Source organism: Chrysochloris asiatica, unplaced genomic scaffold (assembly GCF_000296735.1).
Source record: "Chrysochloris asiatica unplaced genomic scaffold, ChrAsi1.0 scaffold00027, whole genome shotgun sequence".
NCBI lineage: Eukaryota > Metazoa > Chordata > Mammalia > Afrosoricida > Chrysochloridae > Chrysochloris > Chrysochloris asiatica.
This window is the reverse complement of record NW_006408545.1, coordinates 6,693,902-6,718,549: the sequence shown is the minus strand read 5'-3', so window position 1 is coordinate 6,718,549 and position 24,648 is coordinate 6,693,902. Positions and strand designations below refer to the sequence as shown.

The following is a 24,648-nucleotide window of genomic DNA, read 5'->3' as shown; positions in this document are numbered from 1 at the left end:
AAGGAATATCACTGCTGACTTAAGATGGATCTTGCCTGAAAGCAGAGAATACCAGAAAGATGTTTACCTGTGCTTTACTGACTATGTAAGTCTGTACAGACCATGACAAACTACGGATAACAGAGTGTAAGAATGGGTATTCCAGAACACTTATTTGTGCTCATGAGGAACCTGTACATAGACCAAGAGGCAGTTGTTCAAACAGAATAAGGGGACACTGAATGGTTTAAAATCAGGAAAGGTGTGCCCCAGGATTGTATTCTTTCACCATAGTTATTCTGTACACTGCCTGAAAAACTGGATTATATGACGAAGAACATGGCGTCAGGATTGGAGAAAGACTCATCCACAACCTACAACATGCAGATTTTACAGCCTTGTTTGCTGAAAGCAAAGAGGACCTAAAATACTTACTGATAAAGGTCAAAGACCACAGTCTTGGGTATGAGTTGCACCTCACTGTAAAGAAAACAGAAACCCTCACAACTAGGCCAATAGATAACATCTTGATAAGTGGAGAAAAGATTGAAGTTGGTGAAAAGGTCATTTGGTTGGATCCACTATCAACACTCATAGAGGCAAAATTCAAAACATTAAAAGATTCTTGCATTAGGCACAAGACCTCTTCAAAATATTTAAGAGCAAAGATGTCAGTTTGAGGACTATGGAGTATGTGACCCAAGCCATGGTATTTTCAATAGCCTCATATGCATATGAAAGCTGGACAATGAATTAAAAATGTAGTAAAAGAATTGATTTGAGATGTGGTGTTGGAGAAGAATATTTATAGTATCATGGACCGCTAGATGAACAAGTCTGTGTTGGAAGAAGTACAGCCAGAATACTCCTGAGAACCCAAGATGACCAGACTTCGTCTCACATATTTTGTATATATTATCAGAAAGGACCTGTCCCCAGAGAAGGATATCATGCTTGGAAAAGTGGAGGGTCAGCAAAAAAGAAGACCCCAATGGGATGGATTGGCATGGTGGCAACAGCAATGGGCTCTAAGTTAACCATTATGGCACAGGATCAGGCAATGTTTAGTTCTGTTGTGTATAGGATCTCTGTGATTTGGAACCAACTGAATGGCACCTAACAACAGGTCCTAGAAACATAACAACAAACAAACAGATATGTCCCCTGCCCTCGTGGAGCTTAATCTTTACCATGTCTATAAAGAATGGAGGTACATTTGTGTTTAGTTAAAATATTTGATGTTTGTAATCATATATCCACACAATCGACACACAGCCAGACGTTTGTGCTCCTACTTGACTGGGTTCCTTAAAAAGATCTATATAACATGATGACTAATGGCATCTCCCCTTGTTCCTTTCTACCATTATTGTTGTTGTTAAATGCCATCAAATCGGTTCCAACTCATAGCAACCCTGTATAGGGTTTCCAAGGAGTGACTGGTGGGTTTGTACTGCCAACCTTGTGGCTAGCTGTCCAGTGCTTATCCTTCAGCACAACACCAGGACTCCTTTGCCAGTATATTTCCTTAATATCAACAACTGTAAATATTGAGTACCTATTATGTGCAGCATACTGTACTTTTTATTTCTAAAATATTAACTCCTGTAACCCTCACATTGAGCCTATAAAGGATTTCTACTCCATGTTTTTTTCACAAGAAAACGGGACTTAAAGATGTTAACGAACAGGACCTGGAATTACAGTTTTATAAGAGACAGAAAAAACACTTGAAAACAGTTTTTATATCTATTCTTCCACTTCCTATTTTAAAACTATTTTCAAGCTAACCACTTTTAGGGAGCATTGTCTGGTAAACGCTACTCACCTCCATTCTTCTTGGATACCCTTGTCACAGAATAGCTATCATATGGTTTTGCCTCTAAATACATTGCTTTGCGTGCTTCTTTTATCATTTCATGTTATTTCTTTTATTATTTCATTTGGCCAATAGAACCACTAACAGATGACCAGAATGCAGAAGGGAAGAAGGTTGGAGCACTTATTCCCTCCATTTTTTACCTTGTCAAACTATACAGTATAGCAGTGACTAGGTTTCTAAAACCGTAGTACATGTCAGCAACTCTCTCATACAGGTATAGCTCTTGCCAGCTTCTTTCCTTTGTTTCTTCATGTATGTTGTTGTTGTTAAATGCCTTAAAATCAGTTCTAACTCATAGTATAGGATTTCTGAGGAGCAGCTGGTGAGTCTGAAGACCTTATAGTTCAAACTGACCTTATGGTCCATCACATTATCCTTCAATGCCACACCAGGACTGAGGTCGTTATATCTTCCTATACTTGCTAGCCCAGTGGAGGTGGAGTTTTTTTCTAGCCCAAAGTTTTAAAAATAGTCCCTGCATGCGGTTTCCTTGAATTATGCCTTTGGAGTGTGTCCTGCTGGGACCCCATTTCATAAGTGAGTATTTTTAATGTATTTAAGATATTGTTGAAAATACACAACCAGGGCCTCCGATGTTGTTGCTAAGTGCTGTTGAGTAGATCAAATAGTAATACAAAATTATTTTATAAATAAATGTACCTTAACAAAAATATGAATAGGTTTCAAGGTATATATTAAATAAATAACAATATACAAAAATGAAAGAAAATCAGAATGCTGGGATTGAACTTACCACATATGTCTTTCCAGCCCAGTAGAGATAGTGTCCCAGCCACTCGAATGCTAATGCCCTGGCTCCTACAATGTTGGGTATGGGATAATTTCCCAAGATATCTGTCCCATTCAGCAGCCACACATAAACGTCGCCTTTCATGTCGCAATAGTAAAGGCTGTTGTTATACCAATCCATGTCTCAAAACAAAGTGAATTATGAAGCACAGTTATTTCTCATATATGCCAACATAAACATGGCAAGTCAACAAATTATATCTGTACCTCAGTATATTTTTACATATATACTTATACGGATATTTGTTAGAAATTCAGGGATCTGTCAAGAATTTTCCAGTAATTGAACCTAAAATCTTAACCTCTAGGGCTGGGGAGAAAAACTAATATTCATTGAGCAATTCCTCTGTGCCAAACACTATTGCAGGCACTTTACATACCTCATCTACTTCTTACAACCGTATGATAAAGTAGGATTTATCTCCATTTTTGAGATAGCAAACTCAAAACTCTGTGAGATTATCCAATCTGCCCAAGGCCTCTCAGTTCAAAATTGGGAGAGCTCAGATTCAAGACAACTCTGAAGTACCTTCTTTCCATTATTATCACACTTCCTCCTATTCTGCTCCCGTAAAGATTTGCAGCCTCAGAAACCCTGTGCAGGGTCACTATGAGTCGGAACCGACTCCACGGTACTTAACAACAACAACAACCTCCTCTGATCAACTTGTATGTTAGTGAGCAATGGCATTGTACCTCTTCTGGTACTTTATTTTAAATAGACAAAATAAAAATAATAGATGTATCATCAAGCAAAATCATTGTTATACTCTCACAGAATGAAGATTTTCCTCACTCTTACGTTATTATAATAAATTGACATTTATTACAAGATACTCTTCTTTGTCAGCAAATTATTTTTTACAACTTATTTAGAACTATTAGCCTATAACTTTAAGACAAGAATGATAGATTAAAATACATGATAAGGATATCAATGCCTTCCTGAAACAGGCACAAATCAACCAATAACTTCAAATAATAAATAGCATCCCCATTTGAGACCTGACATTTTCTTATAGTATAATTAGTGGTATTGTTGCTATTGTTAAGTGCCATAGAGTCAGTTCTGATTCATAGCGATTTCCATGGAACTACTGGTGAGTGAACCACTGACCCTACAGTTAAACCCGACCTTGCAGTCCAGCACATTAACCCACAGCGTCACATCGGGACTAGTCACTCAATATCTTATTCCTTCTTTATAGACCTAATAACAAAAATATTCAATTCTTTGAATTTATTGAATAACACAGGAAATCTTATTCAAAACCCATCATCCAAGTGAACAACGGACTAGATGTTTACCTGACACATTTCCTATTTCAGAGGACAAGAATTCTCCTGGACCAAAGCTGTTTAAGGGCTTACTCCAAAGCCCATCTTCTTTCACAGCCATGATAAATGGTGGTTCTACAGCTGGTTTACACAGAAGAGATTAAAAGGAATATTACAGCAAGTATAATCTTATACCCTAAGATTTCATTACATATTAAAAGACTAGCTACATTTTGAAAAACTGTGCAAGGCTCTGAGTACTTGTATCTGCTGACTAGAATTTATCTGTCATGGTAAACATACTTTCTAATTTTTACATAAACATTTGATCTCGAATGTGAAAAGAAATGTGTGTTGATGTTTCTTATACGATCATGGTCATGGCAGAATTTGTTCTTGTTTTGGTTACTAATTGTCATGATCCTAAACATGCAGAAGCCTTCATACTAGCAATAGCAATATAAATAGCAATATAAATCCTTTCATTTTCTTTTATCCAAGAGGATGAAGTTCAGCATAATATACAGTCCCTCAACTTCTCTCACCAAGTCCTTCATAGTGCAAGGAATGCTTTTGCTTAAGAAGCCGTGAGAAGGAGGGAATCCATAAGAAAGAAGAAAATATCTTGGAAAGTTTAAAATACCAGGTTAAAAGCATAAATTAAATATCACACCATGCTTTTATTTTTTTCCTAACCTCAAAAAATAAAAAGACCTAGTAGCCCTGTAGGCTAGATGTTGGGGTGCTAACCACCAGGTCGGCAGTTCAAAACCACCAGCTACTCTGTGGGAAAAAGATTAGACTGATCCCATAAAGATTTAGCTCTGCTACTCCACGGCACATAACAACAACAACAACAAGTATTACTGGAGTTAAGATAGAATTACTTTAAACATCATTATGTTTGCATGAAGCCTTGCTCTTTGGAGGTGCCTTAAGCATCTTTCCAGGGCAAAATAGTGACTGTGTGATTCTGCTCATTCAATACATTTGTTTTGGAGGAACGTTGGAATAACTAAGCCCAGTGATGCACATTAGACATGATACCAATATTTGGAGTTTTTGCCTTTTTTTTCTTTAAGTTTTTATTTTGAATTGGGTGAAGGTTTGCAGAACAGATCAGTTTTTCATTCAAGAATTCCTATACATTTTGTGTCATCTTGCTGATTGCAACTCCACAATATAACATCATTTATAAAAATAAAAAAAATAAAAATTTTACACTATGAGTTGGAATCAACTTGATGACAGCATGTTTGGATTTAGGCGATTAATCTCAGAAAATAAATGCATACTGGAGGGGGTCAATGTACCCTCATTCTGATTTCTTTACCAGATTTGAGGCTAGGTGATTTTAAAGATGCTTGAGTCAGAATCACGCCCATTTTCTCACCTGGTACCAGAGTAGTGCCCACCGAGGGCTCCGACCAAGGACCAGGCCCCTTGTGAGAACTTGCTCTCACAGAAACCTTGTATTTCGTAGCACTCTGCAGCTCAGGTACATTAAGCATGGTCCCACTTATGTTAGAGAAAAAATGAGTGGTTTCAGGGAAGTCTTGAGTTGATATTTTCACCTCGTAAGTCCAGTTCTGCCAGGCAGAAGGGCCTAATTGGAAGAAGGAAACCGTGTTATTGACACAGGCAGGGGCAAGTAAAGAACAGTCATTTACAGACTCACCTTGATTAGGACGGTACCTGGGCGGTCATCACAGTTAACCTCACGACCCCTAAGGGTTAGTGTGACAATCTACAGAGCCTAGGACAATGTTCATTTCTCCCATGCATCTCATTTTGCTTCATCAAAGAAGACATTCTTTCCAGATAGCAGGACACTGTTTTCAGTCAAAACTGTATGGTTGGCTACAGAGAATGGCCAGAGTGGTAATATTATAGGAAATACTATATTTATTTATTATAGTATTATAGGAAATATAGTATTTCCTATAATATTACCAGGTACAACCATGCTCTTGTGAACAGAGGCTTAACGATGAATCCCTAAGTACAAATCTCAATGGTCATGTAACACCTTCCGCTAAGAAGTCTAAACGATCAAAAGAAGTTGCTTATTCATTTTCAACTGTCTTTAATATATGAAGCAAACAGGTATAACTAACTTTCTTTTAAAGTAAAAATAGACATTATTTACTGAATACTCATAATTTTCTAGACAGGGATTAGTAAATATGACTCGCAAGTCAAATCCAGCTTGCTGCCTGCTTTGGTAAATAAAGTTTTATGGCTGAAGTATAGCCATAGTTATTCATTAAATATATAATCTATGGCTACTTTCAGACTCCAGTGGCAGAGTTAAACAGTTGTAATAGAGATCATGTGGCCCACAAAACCAAAAATAATTAATATCTGGCCCTTTGTTTACAGAAAATGTTTGCCAACTCCTGTGCTCTAAGTGTCCTGCATATGTTCTGAAGTTCATCTTTAGGACAATCCCACAGAGAGCTAAAAATAATATTCCCACTTTCAAGTTATAGAAACTGAGGTACAGAGTGGTTAAGGAACTTGCCCTCCAGGATCATTAGCTAATAAATGATAAGAACAGATTTTGAATCCAGAGCCCACGTACCTACCTATTGCCTCTCTAGAGGGATTCAAGTTCAAGAGCTCTAGGGAACGGCTTGAGTTCATGCTTGATTTCAGCAGATTCAAAATCTGAACCCAAGTGTCCTGTCCCTTTGCTAATATATTCACTCTGTCAAGAATGCTTATGCCTAGATTTTAGTAGATATGCAATAAATGTTGGAACCATTCTTTGGGGATACATATGAAATAACGCAATTCTCCTAATGTAAATTTACTAAATGCAGAACAAATATAAAAATAAAAATAAAATAACTTTGTTTTCAAGCTAGGTAGCTGCTTCTGGTTGATGACTACATGTGAGAAACTGGTCACATGTTAAACAATTGAAGTTGTTCTCTCCTCTGAGCACACCCAGTTACCACCTAGTGAGAGCTTACTCACTGGCTCCTATGGCGAGGGCAGGCGGTCTCCATTGAACAAGGGCCTGGTGGGAGCCAAACAGCACGGAGAGCTGCTGAGGGCGGCCTGGCAGAGGGTATAGCTGTGTTGAAGAGCCAAAGATGACCAAGTTACCAAACCCAAATTCTTCTATGTGACTCAGGTCACATCCCACAATGAACTCGTTAAAAGACATGGAATCCTGTTGGAAAACGGCCTTGCCATCTGTGAAAAGGAAGTCACCATCCTCACACGCAAAGCTCTTTACATCAGCAAAGGGGACGTGAAGTAGGGCAAGGTGGGGAGCAGAACCATCCAGAAATGTCGACATGAAGGTATTGGTGGTGTCATTGAAGTAAATGATTCGCTTGGACTGTGGCTTTACTACAAAGTCCTTTAATGTGCAACTCTCCACAATCTGCACTGCTTCTGAGTCCTGGCCAGATGGTACTGGGAGATGTGTTCTGTAAATGCCGTCTTTCAGGAGATAAAAGATATACCTAACACAGGAACAAAAGAAACCTGATGTGATTCACTGCAAGCGTGGATGAGTAGCCTCGTCAGCGAATCGCTTTATCCTGCTGCACGAAAAGAACCATGTATCTCCAGAGTAACTCAATGTGGGGTGTCCCCAGGTGCAAAAGGATAAAGGTAATTATTAAATATATGCTCTATTCATTTCAGTTAGAAGTAACATTAAAAAATATCAGTATAATTTGTCATGGTTAGCGCCCCAATTTTTGTAAGTTTTAAATAATTCTTTAAGGAATCATAGAGTTTAAGAATAGAAAGATCTTCTAACAAAATCTACTTTTAATGGAAAGCATACTATATAAAAATTATGTGACTTATTATAAAATACTTTGACCCAAAATACACAAATTGTCAAGTCTAATTCAATCTGCATTCCCATGCATTGTGAATGATAAAATGGAAGATAGAACCATCTAAAGCACATATTTTCTTAAATTTCAGTTATTATTTTGCTCTAAATATTTAGCTTTGCATTTTTAGTGAACTAATTTTTTTTTAATATTACAGTTGAGTCAGGCAATAGGACTACCATTACACAAAACATAAAGAAATACCCCACAGGCGACAAAAGTAGGGCCACAAAGCATCAGGAGAAAGGGGCCAATGGAAGAATTAAAAAACACACCTAACATGAAGTCAAACTTCAAGGTAATGATGCAGATGACTGTTTAATAATTTTTTTAAAAATGCATACTGCCAAAAATATTTCATTGACAAATCAAATCTATAAATAAAATTATTCATTTGGATGTAGCTCATTTAAAATTCTCTTATCATGGAAACAAATATTAATGGGAATATACTGTTTCTTCTTAGTTTTGATTAAATCCTTAAATCCTTCTTAAGTTTGACCATTTCATAAATTGATAGTACTTCAAATTCATGGTCTCTAACCTCTCCTGGTATGGCACTGTGAGTTAATGTGCCAGACTGCAAAGCCGTTTGAACGGCAAGATTGGTGGTTCAGGCTCACCAGCTGCTCCTCAGAAACCCTATACAGGGTTACTATGGGTCAGAATCAACTTGATGGCACTTTACAACAACAACCACCTCTCATCATAACCGTCAAGTCATATTTCTTGTCTTTAAGTTTCACCTTTGTTTCCCTCAATGACTGTTTCAAATATTTATCAATATCCTCAAGACTCTTATGTTAGAATAATATTCAAGATATAAACTCCATTTTTAGATATGAACCTATGCTTTTTCTCTTAAGAGAGAACTGTAGCAGGTAAAAAACAGTAACATTTTGGTTCTCAACTTCCTGTTTTGGCTTTACAAATTCAAACTTTCTAGAGAAATTTGGAGGAATTTCAGAGTAGATAAAGGGAAAAAGATCTGGGGTACAGATCACAATTCTTGTACTGCAGCAAGGAGGACTCGGGCCTTGGCCTCTCATCATTCCTTTGGAGAGAAGAGAAGAGGAGAAAGAAGATGAAGAAAGCCAGGTACAGGGAAAGTGGCGGGTGTGGACTGGAGAAAGAGGGGTAGAGGGAGAAGGTAAGACATTTACAGTGAGTGAATAATTCAATGGTACAAAATAGCAATATAAAGAAAGGTATGCTTAATACCAAAAGAATTAATTGCTTTTACCCATCTCAAGTGCTTTTGCAAATTATTTACAAAGTGTTCCTACCATTACATGCTGATTGTTAATGAAAACTCTCCTATCGTTATATAAAGAGGTGATTAGAACACAGGATCTATATCAGGATATAAATCCTGATTCCACAGGTATGTGTTTTGTTTTCCTTATCCATAAAATTGAGATGATAAAAGTACTTACTTCAAAAGATTGAATAAGGATTAAATGAATTATTGGCAGAAATGCACTTAGAAACATATGAAGTGCTCAATTAACACGAATTATCATTATCAGTTCTAGACTCTAACCACAAGCCAATTTTATCCTAAAAGAAAAAGGAGCCATCAAAGACCTCCCTGAGATGCACTTTGAATAACTGACTTATTGGATGAAGTTCATTATCCTTACAATAAGCTATTTTGTGTAGCTGCCAGCAACAAAGTAATATGTCATAGAATTTTAGACTTTTAAAATGAGAAAAGTGAGAGCCAGAGAGTCCAAATGACTTGCCTTGCCTCACAGGATTCTTTGGAAATAGTCTCTAATTCAATAATTAATTAAAATTTAAGAGAATCTGTAGTAAATTATAATTGAGAATGAACAGAAAAGGTTGGTTTTTAAATAAATAATGAGCAATCTTTTTCAAGTAGTTCAATACATGAAAAAATTTAAAAGTATTATGGAATCTTTCTTCATTCAAAGTGAAAACAACTTGATTCCTACATGAAAGGGAAAAAATGCTGATTCTTAGAAAAATCTATCTTACTTGTTGTAGTTGTTGTTATGTGCCATGGAGTCAGTTCCGACTCATAGCGACCCTGTACAGGGTTTCCGAGGCTTACTTATTAGCTACTAAACTGATAACTAGCTGGGCGTCTTTTAGAAATAATAACCTTGAAGCAACTTCCTAATTGTTTATCTTTTCCATTCTTGTAGTGTCTTGGAATTCACAAAATACATTCACAGTGAACTCCTCATTTCATTCTCATGATAATACAACTGGTATGTACTATTACCTTCCTCACATGGATAAATAAACCAAAAGTCACAGCTTCATGTCTGAAGCTACTTGCTCAAAATCTGACTGCAACTTAGCAACACAACTGGGGTAAAATGCTATCAATTTCATTTGTGACAGGGGTTTCAAATAAGACAGTTATTTATTTTTAACTTGCTGTTTTGTTTGTTTCTTGTGTGTCGTCTAGTCGATTCCTACCCATAGCAAACCTGCATAGGGTTTCTGAGGAGTGGCTGGTGAGCTTGAACCACCAATCTTGTGGTTCAAACTGACCTTGCAGTCATTAACCATCAACTCCTGTCATCTAAAGCAGTTCTCATTAAACCAGCCTTGTGGTACTAGAACCAAACGAGAGATGAACTGGAGCTGCACCTTTCAGCAAAAGAGAAGACACAATAAAGGAAGGTAATTGAGGCCAGAGGGGTTTCTCACAAGAAGAAATAAGGTGACAATAAGGCCCTGAGTGCCCCCAGAAAACAGTGACAAAGTCAGGACTAAACCCCAGGTCCCAGAATCCCAGACAAGAGGTCTTCTCCACATACTCAGATGTTGCTGGCAAAGACAGAAAAATGACTTACTTAGAGGAAATTTGAATGAAATGTCTTCCTGGGTCCCTAGCATGAAAACCTGGCCCTGATTTAATTAAATTTAGATAAAATAAGATCTTCTGGTACTATGAGGTTCCACTAACAAGCAAATATCCCAATGGATTTACCAGTGGAAGAGAATGCCTACAAACACTTACCCATTGTATGAATCAACTATAATTTTTTTAGGCGCAACAATAGAGGGAGAAGTGATCTCCTCAATGGCTGAGCAATTCTCTAAATCACAGGCATACACCTAAAGAATCAAAAAGACACCAGTAAGATTAGGATCCATCTATACTCAATTCCTAAGCATCTGTTTTGTGTTTGGAACTGAGCTGGTCACTTATAACTATTCCTTTTAGCAGTAATAATGATATATAAGTGATACATAGAAAACCCTCCAAAGGCAGTTTTCTACTTTATCTACTAATGAGTTTATATTCTATTGGTTTCAATAAAATGCAGATTCCTATTTCCCTAGCTTGATTGTAGAGGCTCTGAACAACGTTTAATATTTAAGCTGTCTCAAAGCATAGGGACTTCCATAGGGATGATGGCCTTTGCTCACTATGATAAGCCTCTGCCTCCAAGAGAAATAGGACATGAATCACATCAAGACTGTGCCTTCTCAAAGATTTCAGTAATACTGCATTTTCGGAGATATGAACGTTATTCCTTGGTTATTAAATAGTTTTAAATACTTGCAGATGATTTTGATCATGATTGGCAATCTTATCTAATAAAAAAACCAGGTATCACCATTATCCCATGTTATGTGAATCTTATAAACCGAATTTGATCTAGTATAGACTTAAGGAGCTCTGGTAGTGTAGTGGTTACGAATCGGGCTGTGAACCACAAGGTCAGCAGTTCAAAACTACCAGCTGTTCCGTGGGAGAAAGATGAGGCTTTCTGCTCCCGTAAAGATTTACAGCCTCGGAAAACCTGTACAGGGTCACTATGAGTCGGAACCAACTCCACAGCACATAACAACAAATAACTCTGAAAAATCACAAATAAAAATGATAGGTCAGAACTGGTCCTAAGAAAATTCTAGACCCTCTTGTAGACCAGATGTGATTCATTGCTAATCTAGTGTCTAAAACATAGTAAGTACTCAGTGAGGATTGATTCAATGAAAAAAGTATATTTACTCATAAAGATGAGATATGCATATGTGTATTACTATATAGTCATTCATTTTAAATTCTCAGACTAACCAGTTCATCCATGATGAAATACATTCTCTGATAAAGCCAGTCTACAGAGATGGAAGAAATTACTCCTGAACCTCTGTAAAAAATTCTTAGGTCAGACGCATCAGACATGTTGGCAACCTCTTTCACCCATAGGAGATTTCCTTCAGAGAAATAAACAACTTGCTGGTAGACATTAACTGATATTCCTAGAAAAGCCAAGCAAATATATATACATTGTTATATAACGTCCAGGGCCAAAAAACAAACCTATAAGAGAATTTATTCCTTTAATTTTTAATAAAATGATAAGAACAAAAATCAACACCAATCTTTCTTTTAATACTGCAGAAACATTTCTTTCTATGATACTGACCTGTAATATTGTGGTGTATAACATCTGACTGAAGACAGTGTGCTTCATCTACTAAATATTTTAAAGATCTCTTTCTTAGAGATATTTTTCTGGACAAAAAGAGCCACCGTTCTTCTTCTTGAACTGAAAAAACAAAATGATTTGTAGAAAGATCAACATTATACACCAGTTGCTGTTGACTCACGGTGGCTCCATGTATGTCAGAATTGCACTCCTTAGAGTGTTCAATGGCTGTGATTGTTCAGACGTAAATTGCCAGGCCTTTCTTCTGAAGCACCCATGGGTGGATTTGAACCATCAATCCAGAACCAAGGAGTGACTGCTTAACTATCTGCACCACCAGGGATGCCCTTTAAAGTAAGGGAACTACACTTGAAAGAGGTTGGTCAAATCGTCTCCAAAGGCACTGAGACATTTCATCTACAGTGTAATTCACATTATTCCAGGATTGAAAATAGAAATTACGGTAACAAATGAGTAAGATTTATGTCTACCATGAATTTACTTGATGTGGGTTTTCTATCCAAAGTCTTTTTAACTCCCACCAAACAATTGGATGTTGTTATTGTTAAGTTCCGTCGAGTTGGTTCCAACTCATAGCAACCCTGTATAGTGTTTCCAAGGAGTGGCTAGTGAGTTTGACCATGGGGCTTTATCCCACAGCGCCACACTAAGACTCCAAATGATTGAATGGGACCATGCAGTAGGGTGTACAGGAGCCATCTTAAAGCAGAAACAGGCAACCCCAGTTCCTGCTTTGACAGAAACATGAGTGTGGAAGTGGCAACAGAGATGGAGGTGTGAAGAGACAGAGCAGCTGCCGGCTTCTAGGCCCCTGGACTGAATAAAATTGAGTGCCTATGGGCAGAATGTGCCCTTTGGGTGTTTACTGATTGGCTAGAAGAGATTTGTAACATTGCCCAATCAGACAAAGGCCAAGGACCACATGACTGAGTGGCTGAAGGCAAGGGTGAGGCATGCCTGCAGTATGACAGAGAAGAGTCAGTCCTGACTGGAAAACTGTTTCATCCTGAGTTGTTTCTGATCCTGAATTGTATCCTGTTCACTTCCTTAATAACCCCCATAATCATGACTATTATCTGTGAGTTCTGTGTGGCCATTGCAACAGATTATCAAACCCAAAATGAATCAGAATATTGTGGGAGGAATGGTCGGTGTCAGAATATGGTAAAGATTTTAGGGTGGACACATCTCTGACTTCTGCCTCATAGGAATCAGCCTTGGGCTGATTCTGAGTTGATTCTACTTCCCTTTTGTGAAACCAGAGGAAACCAGACAATGACTCCCTGCCGTTTTTGAGTCTGTAGGCCCTCAATCATACCTATTGCATCACATGAGATATCACTATTCTCAATAGCTTTGTTCCGATAGGAGCTCAACTATCTTCAGTCTGAGAATTTGATGCATAGTGGAGGTGGTCCAGGCCAGGCAGGGTGGGTTGCTGCAAGGCACCCACCTATAAACAGACACAGGTTGTCTCTATTTTCCCTTTGAGGCAGGAAAGATAAATTTGAGGACAGGTCTCTAACTGATGTCTCATTCAATTGGAAACTGATGCTGGGTATGTTTGTGAGCAATTTGAGGGCAATTAATAAATGTTATGCAATAGTTATAATAACAAAACTTTAACCCCCCTCTATATTTAGCTTGCCCTTTAGACACACTTCTTGTATAACAAAAGTGGCTGTCCTGTCCTAGCCTAGTAACAGCCACGGGACTGGTGTTCCATGATAGATGACATTTCATACCCACAGCTTGCTCCTTGGAAACCCTATACAGAGTTGCTATGGGTCGGGATCGACTCAACGGCACTTAACAACAACTGTGGGTTAATGTGCCAGACTGTAAAGCCATTTGAACTGCAAGGTCAGTGGTTCAAGCTCACCAGTTACTCCTTGGAAATCCTGTACAGGGTCGCTATGGGTCAGAACCGACTGGACGGCACTTAAGAACAACCACAACATAAAAATGTGCAAATTAGGGTAAGAGACATCCCATCAGGAAAGGGGTTCAATAAAAACATGAAGCAGACTCCTAACGTTCTGTACCTTAGACCCTTGCGTATTATTAAAAACTTCCAGGAGTTTCACCCAAAGACTTTCCAGTGTCTCTCAGAAAGCATTTTCATGTGTTATTCTACTCAGGCTTCATACAACACGTATTCAGTCTCCTAATGTAACTGCTAAAATGTCAAAGGATACTTAAAAAGTAATAACAAAAAGTTATTTTGTAGAATGAACATTCAAAATGGCAAAATATAAATAATATACGTCAAGGAGCTCTGGTAGCGTAGTGGTTACGAATCGGGCTGTGAACCGCAAGGTTAGCAGTTCGAAACTACTAGCTGCTCCGCGGGAGAAAGATGAGGCTTTCTACTCCCGTAAAGATTTACACCCTCGGAAACCCTGTACAGGGTCGCTATGAGTCGGTTCCGACTCCACGGCACATAACAACAACAACAAGGTGCATTTTAAAACCTTAGAGAAACTGGAAGAAAAAGGTATCTGGTAAGTATTAAAAGGATGTTGTTGTTGTTAGGTGCGATCGAGTTGGTACCAACCCATAGCTACCTTATGCACAGCAGAACGAAACACTGCCTGATCCTGGGCCAACCTTACTACTGTTGCCACACTTGCGTCCATTGATGCTGCCATTTGGCCAATCCATCTCGTTAGGGATACATAATGTAAAACACATAATGTAAAGCTAGAGTCCTGGTGTGGTGCTACAGGATGAGCACTGGACCTCAAGGTTAGTTTGAACAGCAAGGTCAGTGGTTCAAACTCATCATCCGCTCCTCAGAAACCTTATAAGGGTCACTACAAGTCAGAACTGACCTAACAGCACTTAACAACAACAGTGTAAAACTGGGAATTTGGGCAGAAAGGCTATATGTATCCCTAAGTGTGTAAAAAGAAGCCCGGTGGCACAGTGGTAAACTGAAAAGTTGGCGGTTTGACCCCACCAGCCTCTCTGTAAGAGAACAATGTGGTAGTCGGTTTCCATCAAGATTTCATCTTGGGATCCCTAGGGCAGTTCTACGCTGTCCTATAGAGTCACTATGAGTAGAAACCGAATGGACGGCAGCAGGTTTAGGTTTGGGGTTTGAGTGTGTAAATATGAGTCACAGTCAACAGTAATTGTAACTGAAATCAAGGATTTGTTAAAGGTCATTTTGTAAATGCTGTGATCTTTTCATTCTAATTTTTAATTCCTAAATTAGAATGTGAAAACTTTCCATCTATTTGTCTCTTAAAATTAGATTCTCTTAAAATTGCAAGCTTACCAAGTGCCCAAAAGACTATTTTTTTTTCATTTGGGAAGAAGAGGTAGGTCTTGAAGTTCACCAGAGGACCCAGTCCTCAGAGATCTGAACCCACCCTTGCCACCCCTCATTTCCTGTTTAACAGAAGGAACAACCTCAGGTCATACCTGCTGGGGAGGACGTAGTAATATTAGATTCTGCTTCCGGCCCCTCACCAACTTCATTTACTGCTGCAATAGAAAACCTATTCAAAAAACAATTTGGAAAGTTGTGTTTCATATGGCATGGTATTAACATGAGATAAAAATAGAAGAAGCAAATAACGTTTCTATTCAAAGGGTGATGTGGCAATGCAGATAACTTGTTACTTGGTGCCTCTGCTCAGCACTAAAATGACCATCAATCACCTCCTTGTTTGCATTCCCATAGACCAGTTCAGGGTCATGGAGGTCAAAAACTGAACTCCATTATCTACGTGACTCCCATTCCTCCCCTAATTTAAAGAGGCCTGAGTAAATGCTAGAAAAGCTAACAGTAATAAAATAATCCCCCCAGTAGTTAATAAATATACCATTAACAGAATTTTACCTCCTTGCTTTTCCCAAGTTGGATTAAATGAAGAAATGATCTGCATGGTATGTATGACGTCTTTATTAGCCCATATCTACAAGGATTTTTGCAGTTCTACAGAAACACCTGATGATGTGTTTGTTTAGGATGGTATAATCTAGTAAGCATATAAACTTGATGAACCCCACAATAACTTCAACTCAACAGCATAGAGACCCGGGAACTTTCCAAAATACATTTAAACTGTTTTATCTATATTTCTTAAATAAGTACAATAAAACTTGTGAGAGCCAGAACTAGGGCTGGCTTGCTTTTCTAGTTCTCACAAATTTTTCACCTTTGACAGGGTGCAGTATTATTACCACTTTTCTATAGGTCTCAACTAAAGCCCTTGTGGTACTGTGAAGTCAAGCATTGGACCACAAGATCAGTTTGAACCACAAGGTCGATGGGTCCAACTCACCAGCCGCTCCTTGGAAACGCTGTATAGGGTCGCTATGGGTTGGAACCTACTTGATGGCACTTAATAGCAGCAAATAGTTCTCTACTAGTAGAAAATATTTGATTTCCCTTCTTTACCCAGTTTCCACCTTACATGGGTTCTGGCTTTCACGGGTTGACTGGACATGCATGCAGTCAGACAAAGCACGTTTACTTAACACCATTTTGTTCTTACCTGTAGGTGGTACTTGGTAGAGTAGAGTAAAATTGGAAACTGGTTCTTTGTGTCCCTGCATCTAATTTCTGAGTTTTGCTGATTAGCCTTAAGTTATAACCCAAAATAGGTCCTCCTGGGAATTGGGGTGGAGCCCAGCTGACTTCCACAGTGTCAGGACTTGAGCTTTCAATATTTCTAATGAAAGGAGCAGATTCAGGAACTGGAAGAGAAAACAGTAAAATGATGATCTGAAAACTGTATGAGGTTTATGCTTTGGATGCAGAATATGAAAAAAAACAACTTTTGTGTTCTGAAAAGTTAGTAAAAATGAAATCATTTTATTGACACAAAAAAGTTATAAAAATAAGCTGTAATATTTTTCCTCCCAACTCTTGATCTCAAAGTAATACCAAACAGATACTTTCCCAAGAGAATCTTTCAAAGGTTATTTTCCTCACCTTTAATTAATGAAAAAATAAGTATAAATGTATCCTAATAAGTTAAATGTTCTAGAGAAAAAGTAGTAAAAAGAATCTCCAGAGCCCTAAATGTGTTGATCATGGGATGGACTGAACTTAGGAAGACGAGAATCTGAAACAAAATTGAAATCAATGATTAACATGAGTTGAAAGAATTCCTGAGGCCTTTTCCGTCAGAGTGCTGAGGTCTGACTGGTTCCAGCTGAAGATGTGGGCTCTGATAAGAACAGTCTGCTTCACTCTTGTTGGCATCAACCCTACTGATCCAGACTAAACCTTCCTTACCCCACCTCCATGGTCCCCTTGGAATCCAGCTTGACCTGTTAAAGCAGCAGCCCTTCCCTGCAAGGATTAGAAGAGGTTGCATTAAATTATCCAGCATTCACTTAGATTCTGGAAGTGACCTATGTGACAAAGAATACAAAGGAAAACAAATCATCTGGCAACCTAACTCCCAGTGACCTGTCTCCTTTCTGTCTTTTGAAATTTCCTATCCATGTACCCTGGAGCCTTGCTGTGGAGCTGTAGGATAACCACAAGGATGGTGGTTCAAACCCACCAGTTACTCCTTGGAAACCCTATACAAGGTCGCTATGAGTCTGAACTGACTCAACGGCACTTAACAACAAAAATAACATCCATGTCTCCATGTCTTTTTCATAACCATACACTACTTCCTTCCCAACTACACTCTTTAGTTCCTCTCCCCGTAGAAAGACTCACTGCTAATGTTACTTTGCTGTTGAGTAGACTTCTTTCCCTCTCAATACTTTGAGCAAGTGCTCTCCACCATGACTGACTTGAAGTTGAAAGAAATGAAAGTTATCCTTCACATTGGATAAGTTTTACAAAGACCTCTTCGTTGGCCTTTCAGCCTTTCTCAGATCCAATTCCTCACCACTTCTCAGAATAATCTTTGGCCAACACAAGCTTTCTTACATCCCTCTTTGCTCCACACACTCAGTCTCCTTGGTGAACAGAAGTAGAGATCATCTCTCACCAATTCAGAATAGGAAAGATCAGCAATACCTAACCTACGAGGATCAATGCCCAGACATGATCTGCTTCAAGTTAAATACCACCTACATGGTGTGAAGTGATTACTGTCCAAATCAGCCCACAAAAACCTTCCCTGAAAGGCTGGTATTCCTGGACTAAGAACCATTCCATTTAGCTAAGAAATTATCTTCAAACAACTTCCAATTAAAAAGCAGTAGGAGAAAAAAAAAAATTTAAAGCAGTATCAGCATTTGAAACCATATATTTCCTCCAGCTATAGGAAAGAAATGGTTTCAGATGCTGTTCCTTCAGCTATGTTGTTGTTGTTAAGTGCCGTTGAGTCGGTTCCGACCCATAGCGACCCTGTACAGGGTTTCCGAGGGTGTAAATCTTTACGGGTAGTTTCGAACCACTGACCTTAAGGTTCACAGCTCGATTCGTAACCACAACGCTACCAGAGCTCCTTCAGCTATAGGAAAGAAATAATTTCAGATGCTGTTACTGCTTTTTAACTGGAAGCTGTCTGAAGATAATTTCTTCACCAAATGGAATGGTTCTTAGTCCAGAAACAACATCTAAAAGAGAATAGGGGTCCTGGTGTGATGCTGTAGGATAAGCACTGAACTGCTAACTACGAGGTCAGTGGTTCAAACCATCACCCGCTCCTCGGAAACTCTGTATAGGGTCGCTATGAGTCGGAACCAACTTGACAGCACTTAACAACACCAACAACTACAAAAAGAGAATTAAGATTATGAAACACTGAAGCACACAGCAGGTAGGTTTTTAGGTGGACTGGAAGATAGAAGGAGTCCTGGGGTGGCGCTGCAGGGTAATGCACTAGACTGCAAAGGAGATTTGAACTGCAGGGTCCATTGTTCAAGCTTACCAGCCTCTCCTCTGAAACTCTATACAGGGTCACTATGAGTCGAAGCCAACTCGAAGGCACTTAACAACAACAACAGAAAAGAGAAAGAGAATCTAAATCATGAGATCATACCCACAGAAGGGGCACGCAGGGGAGGATCTGGAAGACCTGAAGGGTGTGTGGACCTGCACATTCAGAAGGGAGGCCCAGAAATAGAAAACAAAATTTGCCTCCGTCATTATTTTTCTTTGACCAGCTATGGTTCCACTATTGGAGTACATAAAGTATTGCTTTGAACAAGGAAAGTTCCTTGCATTCTAGTCTGACCTAAAATATGACCCAGTGTCTGACCTGAGGCTTTAAACAGGACAATCAGTATGTAATCAGGGAGGTGGCCACACATACCCTAAAATCTGATAAACAAAGAGTGGGCCCTGATCAGGAAAGGGGAGAAAGGCTCCAAACAACTTCATCAGCTGCCCAGATTTGCTTTCTCCAAGGCCTAGTTCAATCTGAGGCTGTCAGCAAATAGTTACATCTCTAAAACTAAAGTGAAGGGGCACCTAACAGCCCTGGTGTGGAGCAAGTACTCCCAGGTCATCAGACAGCTCTCCACAAGGGTCACAAGCATTAGCCTCCTTGCAAGCCTTCTGGGTTTGAACCTTCTCCAGATGTGAAAGCTGTTTCTTCAAAAGAACAAACTAGAAAATACTCCAATATATATAATATTTTTAAAAATCGTCTCCATTAAATTATTGAAACATTAGCATAACTTCCTAGCTGGGCTCTCTGCCTCTATGCCTTCCACCTTCTCTCAAGATGTCAATCAATTCTATCTGGAGCTGACAAGATTGTCTTTTAAAGAAGCATCTGATGTCATTACTCCTTTTATTAAAAGCCTTCCAAAGTCCCTGTTTTCTAAATAAAATCCAAACATTTTTGCCTGGTAACTATTGTTTTTTGTAATCTGGTCCCAATTTGTCTTCCCAGAGTTCTTCTCATTATTTCTCTTCATACATTTATGCTTCATCCAACAGATGGAATATTCACTTTCTCCTCTCCCTGCCCAGGACTCCAGTCTTCTTGCTTCTACTCATGTCTCTTGAATCTGCTCTTTCCTCTCCTCATCTCATTCTCAAATTAGCCTATCCTTTAAGACCCACTCAAAATGAAATTTCCTTCAGAGCCATTTCTCTGTTCTTTCATTCCAGAGAGAATATCTCACTCCTTGGAACTGCCATAGAAATTTATAGTGCCTCTTCAATGCTTTTAATCAAGTGTTAACCTTGTTACTGGGTTAAACACGCACCTTATTTATCTCCCCAACAAGTGATTAAGCGTTTCAAAAATATGTTCTATGCACCTAGTGGATACCCCATGAATACATTTTGAACAAAAGAACATTTCATTTACTTATAACTGGTACTGCCTTAAGAAGAAAACGAGGGCCACAGACTCCCAGCTAAAGCTACAAGGGGGCTTTTTAAAGCTTATAGAAAAAAATCCATTATCTTTTCATTCCATTATTCCACCAACTTTCTGAAGCCCCCGCATATGTTCTAACAGAGTGACATTCTGCATAAAGGATGGCAAAACAGAGCAGCATGGGGGCTAGCAGAAAGGTAGCTTATGCAACCACATTCATTCTTCAGACACTTTCATTAATTGGCCCTGAGACTGACTTTGACTCCTGGTTTTCTTCCATCACAATTCATTTTGCTGTGTCCTCTTCTTCCTGAACAGCAAGTATTGGGGTACCCCAGAGTTCACACCTTTTCTTTACAACTCACACTCATGTAGGCGCTTGCCCCCTCTAGTCCTGTGGCCTGAAATCTCTATGCTGATAACTCCTACATTGATATTGTGGAGATCTCCAACCTATCTTCTGAGTTTTAGATTCAGGTATCTGATTACCCCCTTGATGACTCCACCTTGGATATGTAACTGTTATTGTTGGTTTTGTTGTTGTTAAGTGCCGCCTAGTCAGTTCCAATTCATGATGACTGTAAATAGGGTTACTGAAGAGCAGCTGGTGAGTTTGAACCACCAACTTTGTGGTCCAGTGCTTATCCTATTTCAAATTGATTTTTTAATCATAACAACCATATGTGACAGAGTAGAAGTGCCTCATAGGGCTTCCTAGGCTACAATCTTCATATGAGCAAGTCACTAGGTCTTTCTCCTAAACAGCTGCTGGGTGGGTAGGTTCAAAGTGTCAATCTTTTGATTAGCTGCATAAAGCTTACCCATTATTTCATCAGGACATAATATTAAGATTATGTCCTCATAGCATAATAATATTGTTATTATAACATTAATATTACTAGGGACATAATACAAAATCTACTGCTAACTCATAGTGATTTTATAAGACAGAGTAGAACTGCCTCGTTGGGTTTCCAAGGCTGTAAATCTTTACAGAAGCAGACTGCCACATCTTTGTACCTTGGAGCCACTGGTAACTTCAAATTGTCAACCTTTTGGTTAGCAGCCGAATGCTTTAACCACTGTGCCAGCAGGACTCCTTTTTTGGATATGTAATTGGCATCCTAGGTTCTACTTAGCAAAACAGAACTTTTGATTTTCCCTAGAAAAGGTGCTCTACCCCTATTTTTCCCCATCTTAGTAAATAATACAATCCAAGAATTTAGACTGAAAATCTGGGGCTACCAGACTTAATCCTCTATCACTCCCCACCAAATCCATAAGGCAACCCATCAACTTTGTCTTTAAAACATATCATAAATCTTTCCAGTTTCTCCACTACAGCCACCTTTGTCACAGCCACCATCATCACTTGTTGGAACTCTTCGCTGGTGTACCTGTTTTCACGAAACCTTGCCCACCTCCCAACCTCAGTCTATTCTCTCTAAATTGCCAGAGTGAACTTTTAAAAACTAAATCAGTCCCTCCCCTAGGTGAAATTCTCCAAACATTTGCAACCGGACTTAGAGTAAAATCTATCCTCCTTATTATAGCTTATTATTGGTCCTTTAAGGAGCCCTGGTAATATAGTGTATTTTACAAGTTGGGCTACTAAGCACAAAACCAGTAAGTAGTTGGAATCTACCAACCACTCTGCTGGAGAAAGATGAGGCTTTCTGTTCTCATAAAGATTTACAGCCTCAGAAACCATCTGTAGGATCGCTATGAGTCTTAACCAAATTTACAGCATGGATTACCACCATTAGTCCTTTATGATCAGTCCTACTGGATCTCTTCTCCTTCTACTCTCCGCCTACATAGAAGTCACTATAGTTGAAATGAACTTGACAGCAGTGAGGTTTTGGGTTGGAGTAGTGATAACTTCTTGGAGGATTGCATTTATGCAGACCTTCGAATGATGCAAGACACGAGGCCATTCAAAGATTAAGGGATGAATTCTCTAGAAAGAGGGAACAGTGATAGCAAATGATGGAATATATTCAAGTGGGAATGAGCTGGGTGTATCCAACCCTCATGTTTCTCCTTCAGCACATAATAGGTAACAAGTGTTGAATGAATCATGTAACGAAGGAATAAATTTATCTAATTTTTAGCAGAAATGAACGAAGTCAAATTTTTATCTCATTGTCTAAGAGATGAACGGACTAAAAATTTTAGAATAATCTCCTTATTTCATAAATAATATGTACACACCATACCTCCATAAGGATGAGTCCTGTAGCTAGGACTTGCAGAAGAGTACAGTTGCAGCTGGGCTGTGAAGATCCAAACTACTCGAAACACATATTCAGTGAAGGGATGGAGGGGCTCGACCACATATGAGAGGTTGGACACTGCCTAGATCAATGAGGGGATCAATATCAGTACTTATTGTATCATCACCACAACTGTGACCCAGGAACATGAATAACTTGTAGAAGGCAGATGCTTTTGGGGGTACGGGGCCACCCAGAGTCTTCTAGACCATATGAAATAGATGCCTAGAGTTTGTAGTTGAGCCATCTGAATATCATCAGTCTGCATACTTGCCACAGAAATTCTCTCCTTCAAAATAACACAATTTGTGAATTTGTTATTTGGCAAATAATTCAAGGTTTCCCTTTGTCTTGGGAATATTTTTCTCAGAACTTGTTCATGTTCTCTAAAATAGGGACAGTCCTGGATTGTCTTAGTTTCTTACTGATGTTATAACAGAAATACCACAAGTGAGTGACTTTAACAAACCAAAATTTATTGTCTCATAGTTTGTTACTATTGTTAGGTTCTGTTGAGTCAGTACCAGTTCATAATGATACTGTGCACAATGGAAGGAAATGCTGTCCTGTCTCATCATTTGTTGTTGTTGTTAAGTGTTGTCAAGTCTATTCCGACTCACAACAACCCTGTACAGGGCTTCTGAGGAGCAGCTAGTGAGTTTCAAGTGTCGACCTTGCAGCTGAAACCAACCTTATGGTCAAGTGCTTATCCTACAATGCAATATCAGGACTCCAGGTCTCACCATTTAGAAGTCTAGAAATCTGAATTCACGACACAGGCTCTAGAGGATGGCTTTTTCTGTCAGCTTTTGGGCAAAATCCTTGTTGCCGCTTCTCTAGCTCTGGCATTCCTTAGTTCCTTGCCAATCTCCATGTGCAATTTGTCTTTCCCCCATTTTTGCTTGCTTATCTCTGTACCTACCTGATCTTTTTATATCTCAAAAGTGATGAGGTTTAAGACACGCTCTACACTGATACAGTCTCAATAACATAAGAAAGAAGATTCTATTCACAAATGGGACTACCACTACACATATAAAAGTGAGGATTTCAACGTATTTGGGGCAGAAACAGTTCAATCCATAACATGGATGATAACCCTAGACAGCACTTACATATTTTAACATCCATCTATGAGAATCATCTCCCTGTCTTCCATCCTAGTTGGAGTCATTTTAGGGGGATGGACAGATAGTGATCAATTGGATGAACAGTCGTGTGATATTGTGCTGAAAAAATAATATATATGTCCAATATTATATTTTCCCCATAAAATAAAGTCTTTAACGTTATTTTGAGGGTGGTTGTTGCTGTTGTTATGCACCGTGGAGTCGGTTCTGACTCATAGCGACCCTTACAGGGTTTCCGAAGCTTGAGTCTCTAAAATATTTTTTTGTCTATAATTATATGTAGTAATTTGGCAGTTTTAATCATCTGAGGGGAAAAAATCTGTGTTGACGTATACAAACAGTGTTTCATACCTCGGTATAAATCCAGCTTCCTGGAAATTTGGTATATTTCCACTGAATGATGTATTTTACTCTGGAGATGTTGGCAGATTTCCATCCTAATGTTACACTGTGGTTTCCAATGGAAGAAGCAAAGGGTGGAGTGGGAAGATCAGTATTTTCTGGGGAAAAAAATAAGATTTCATTTACCATGTACCCTGTCTCCCAAAGCAGGAGACAGTGTTTTTATTTGCTCCCCTAGAACTCTTGGCATTTGCTTGCTACAATTCCATATCACCACTATAGCTGCTCTGAACTTTAAGGAATGTATATTTAATTGGTATCGTTTTAAAAATCAGTGAGCTCGTGTCATAGCTTTTCTTCCCATAGAATTCGGTTATTTTTTATGGTA

At 38.8% G+C, this 24,648-nt stretch overlaps 1 protein-coding gene across 1 annotated transcript in view; it reads right to left on the bottom strand.

Annotated features, from left to right (window-relative positions):
• Positions 1-24,648, bottom strand: part of ROS1 (c-ros oncogene 1 , receptor tyrosine kinase) — a 182,461-nt gene that overhangs the window by 130,360 nt on the left and 27,453 nt on the right. Inside the window, exons 5-15 of the mRNA XM_006839976.1 lie at positions 24,270-24,418; positions 22,732-22,870; positions 16,760-16,961; positions 15,681-15,757; positions 12,228-12,350; positions 11,876-12,060; positions 10,811-10,908; positions 6,929-7,428; positions 5,343-5,594; positions 3,980-4,090; positions 2,616-2,794 (exon numbers count right to left, since the gene is read on the bottom strand). Of these exons, the coding sequence (XP_006840039.1) occupies positions 2,616-2,794; positions 3,980-4,090; positions 5,343-5,594; positions 6,929-7,428; positions 10,811-10,908; positions 11,876-12,060; positions 12,228-12,350; positions 15,681-15,757; positions 16,760-16,961; positions 22,732-22,870; positions 24,270-24,418 (2,015 nt within the window). The remainder of the gene's footprint in view (positions 1-2,615; positions 2,795-3,979; positions 4,091-5,342; positions 5,595-6,928; positions 7,429-10,810; positions 10,909-11,875; positions 12,061-12,227; positions 12,351-15,680; positions 15,758-16,759; positions 16,962-22,731; positions 22,871-24,269; positions 24,419-24,648) is intronic.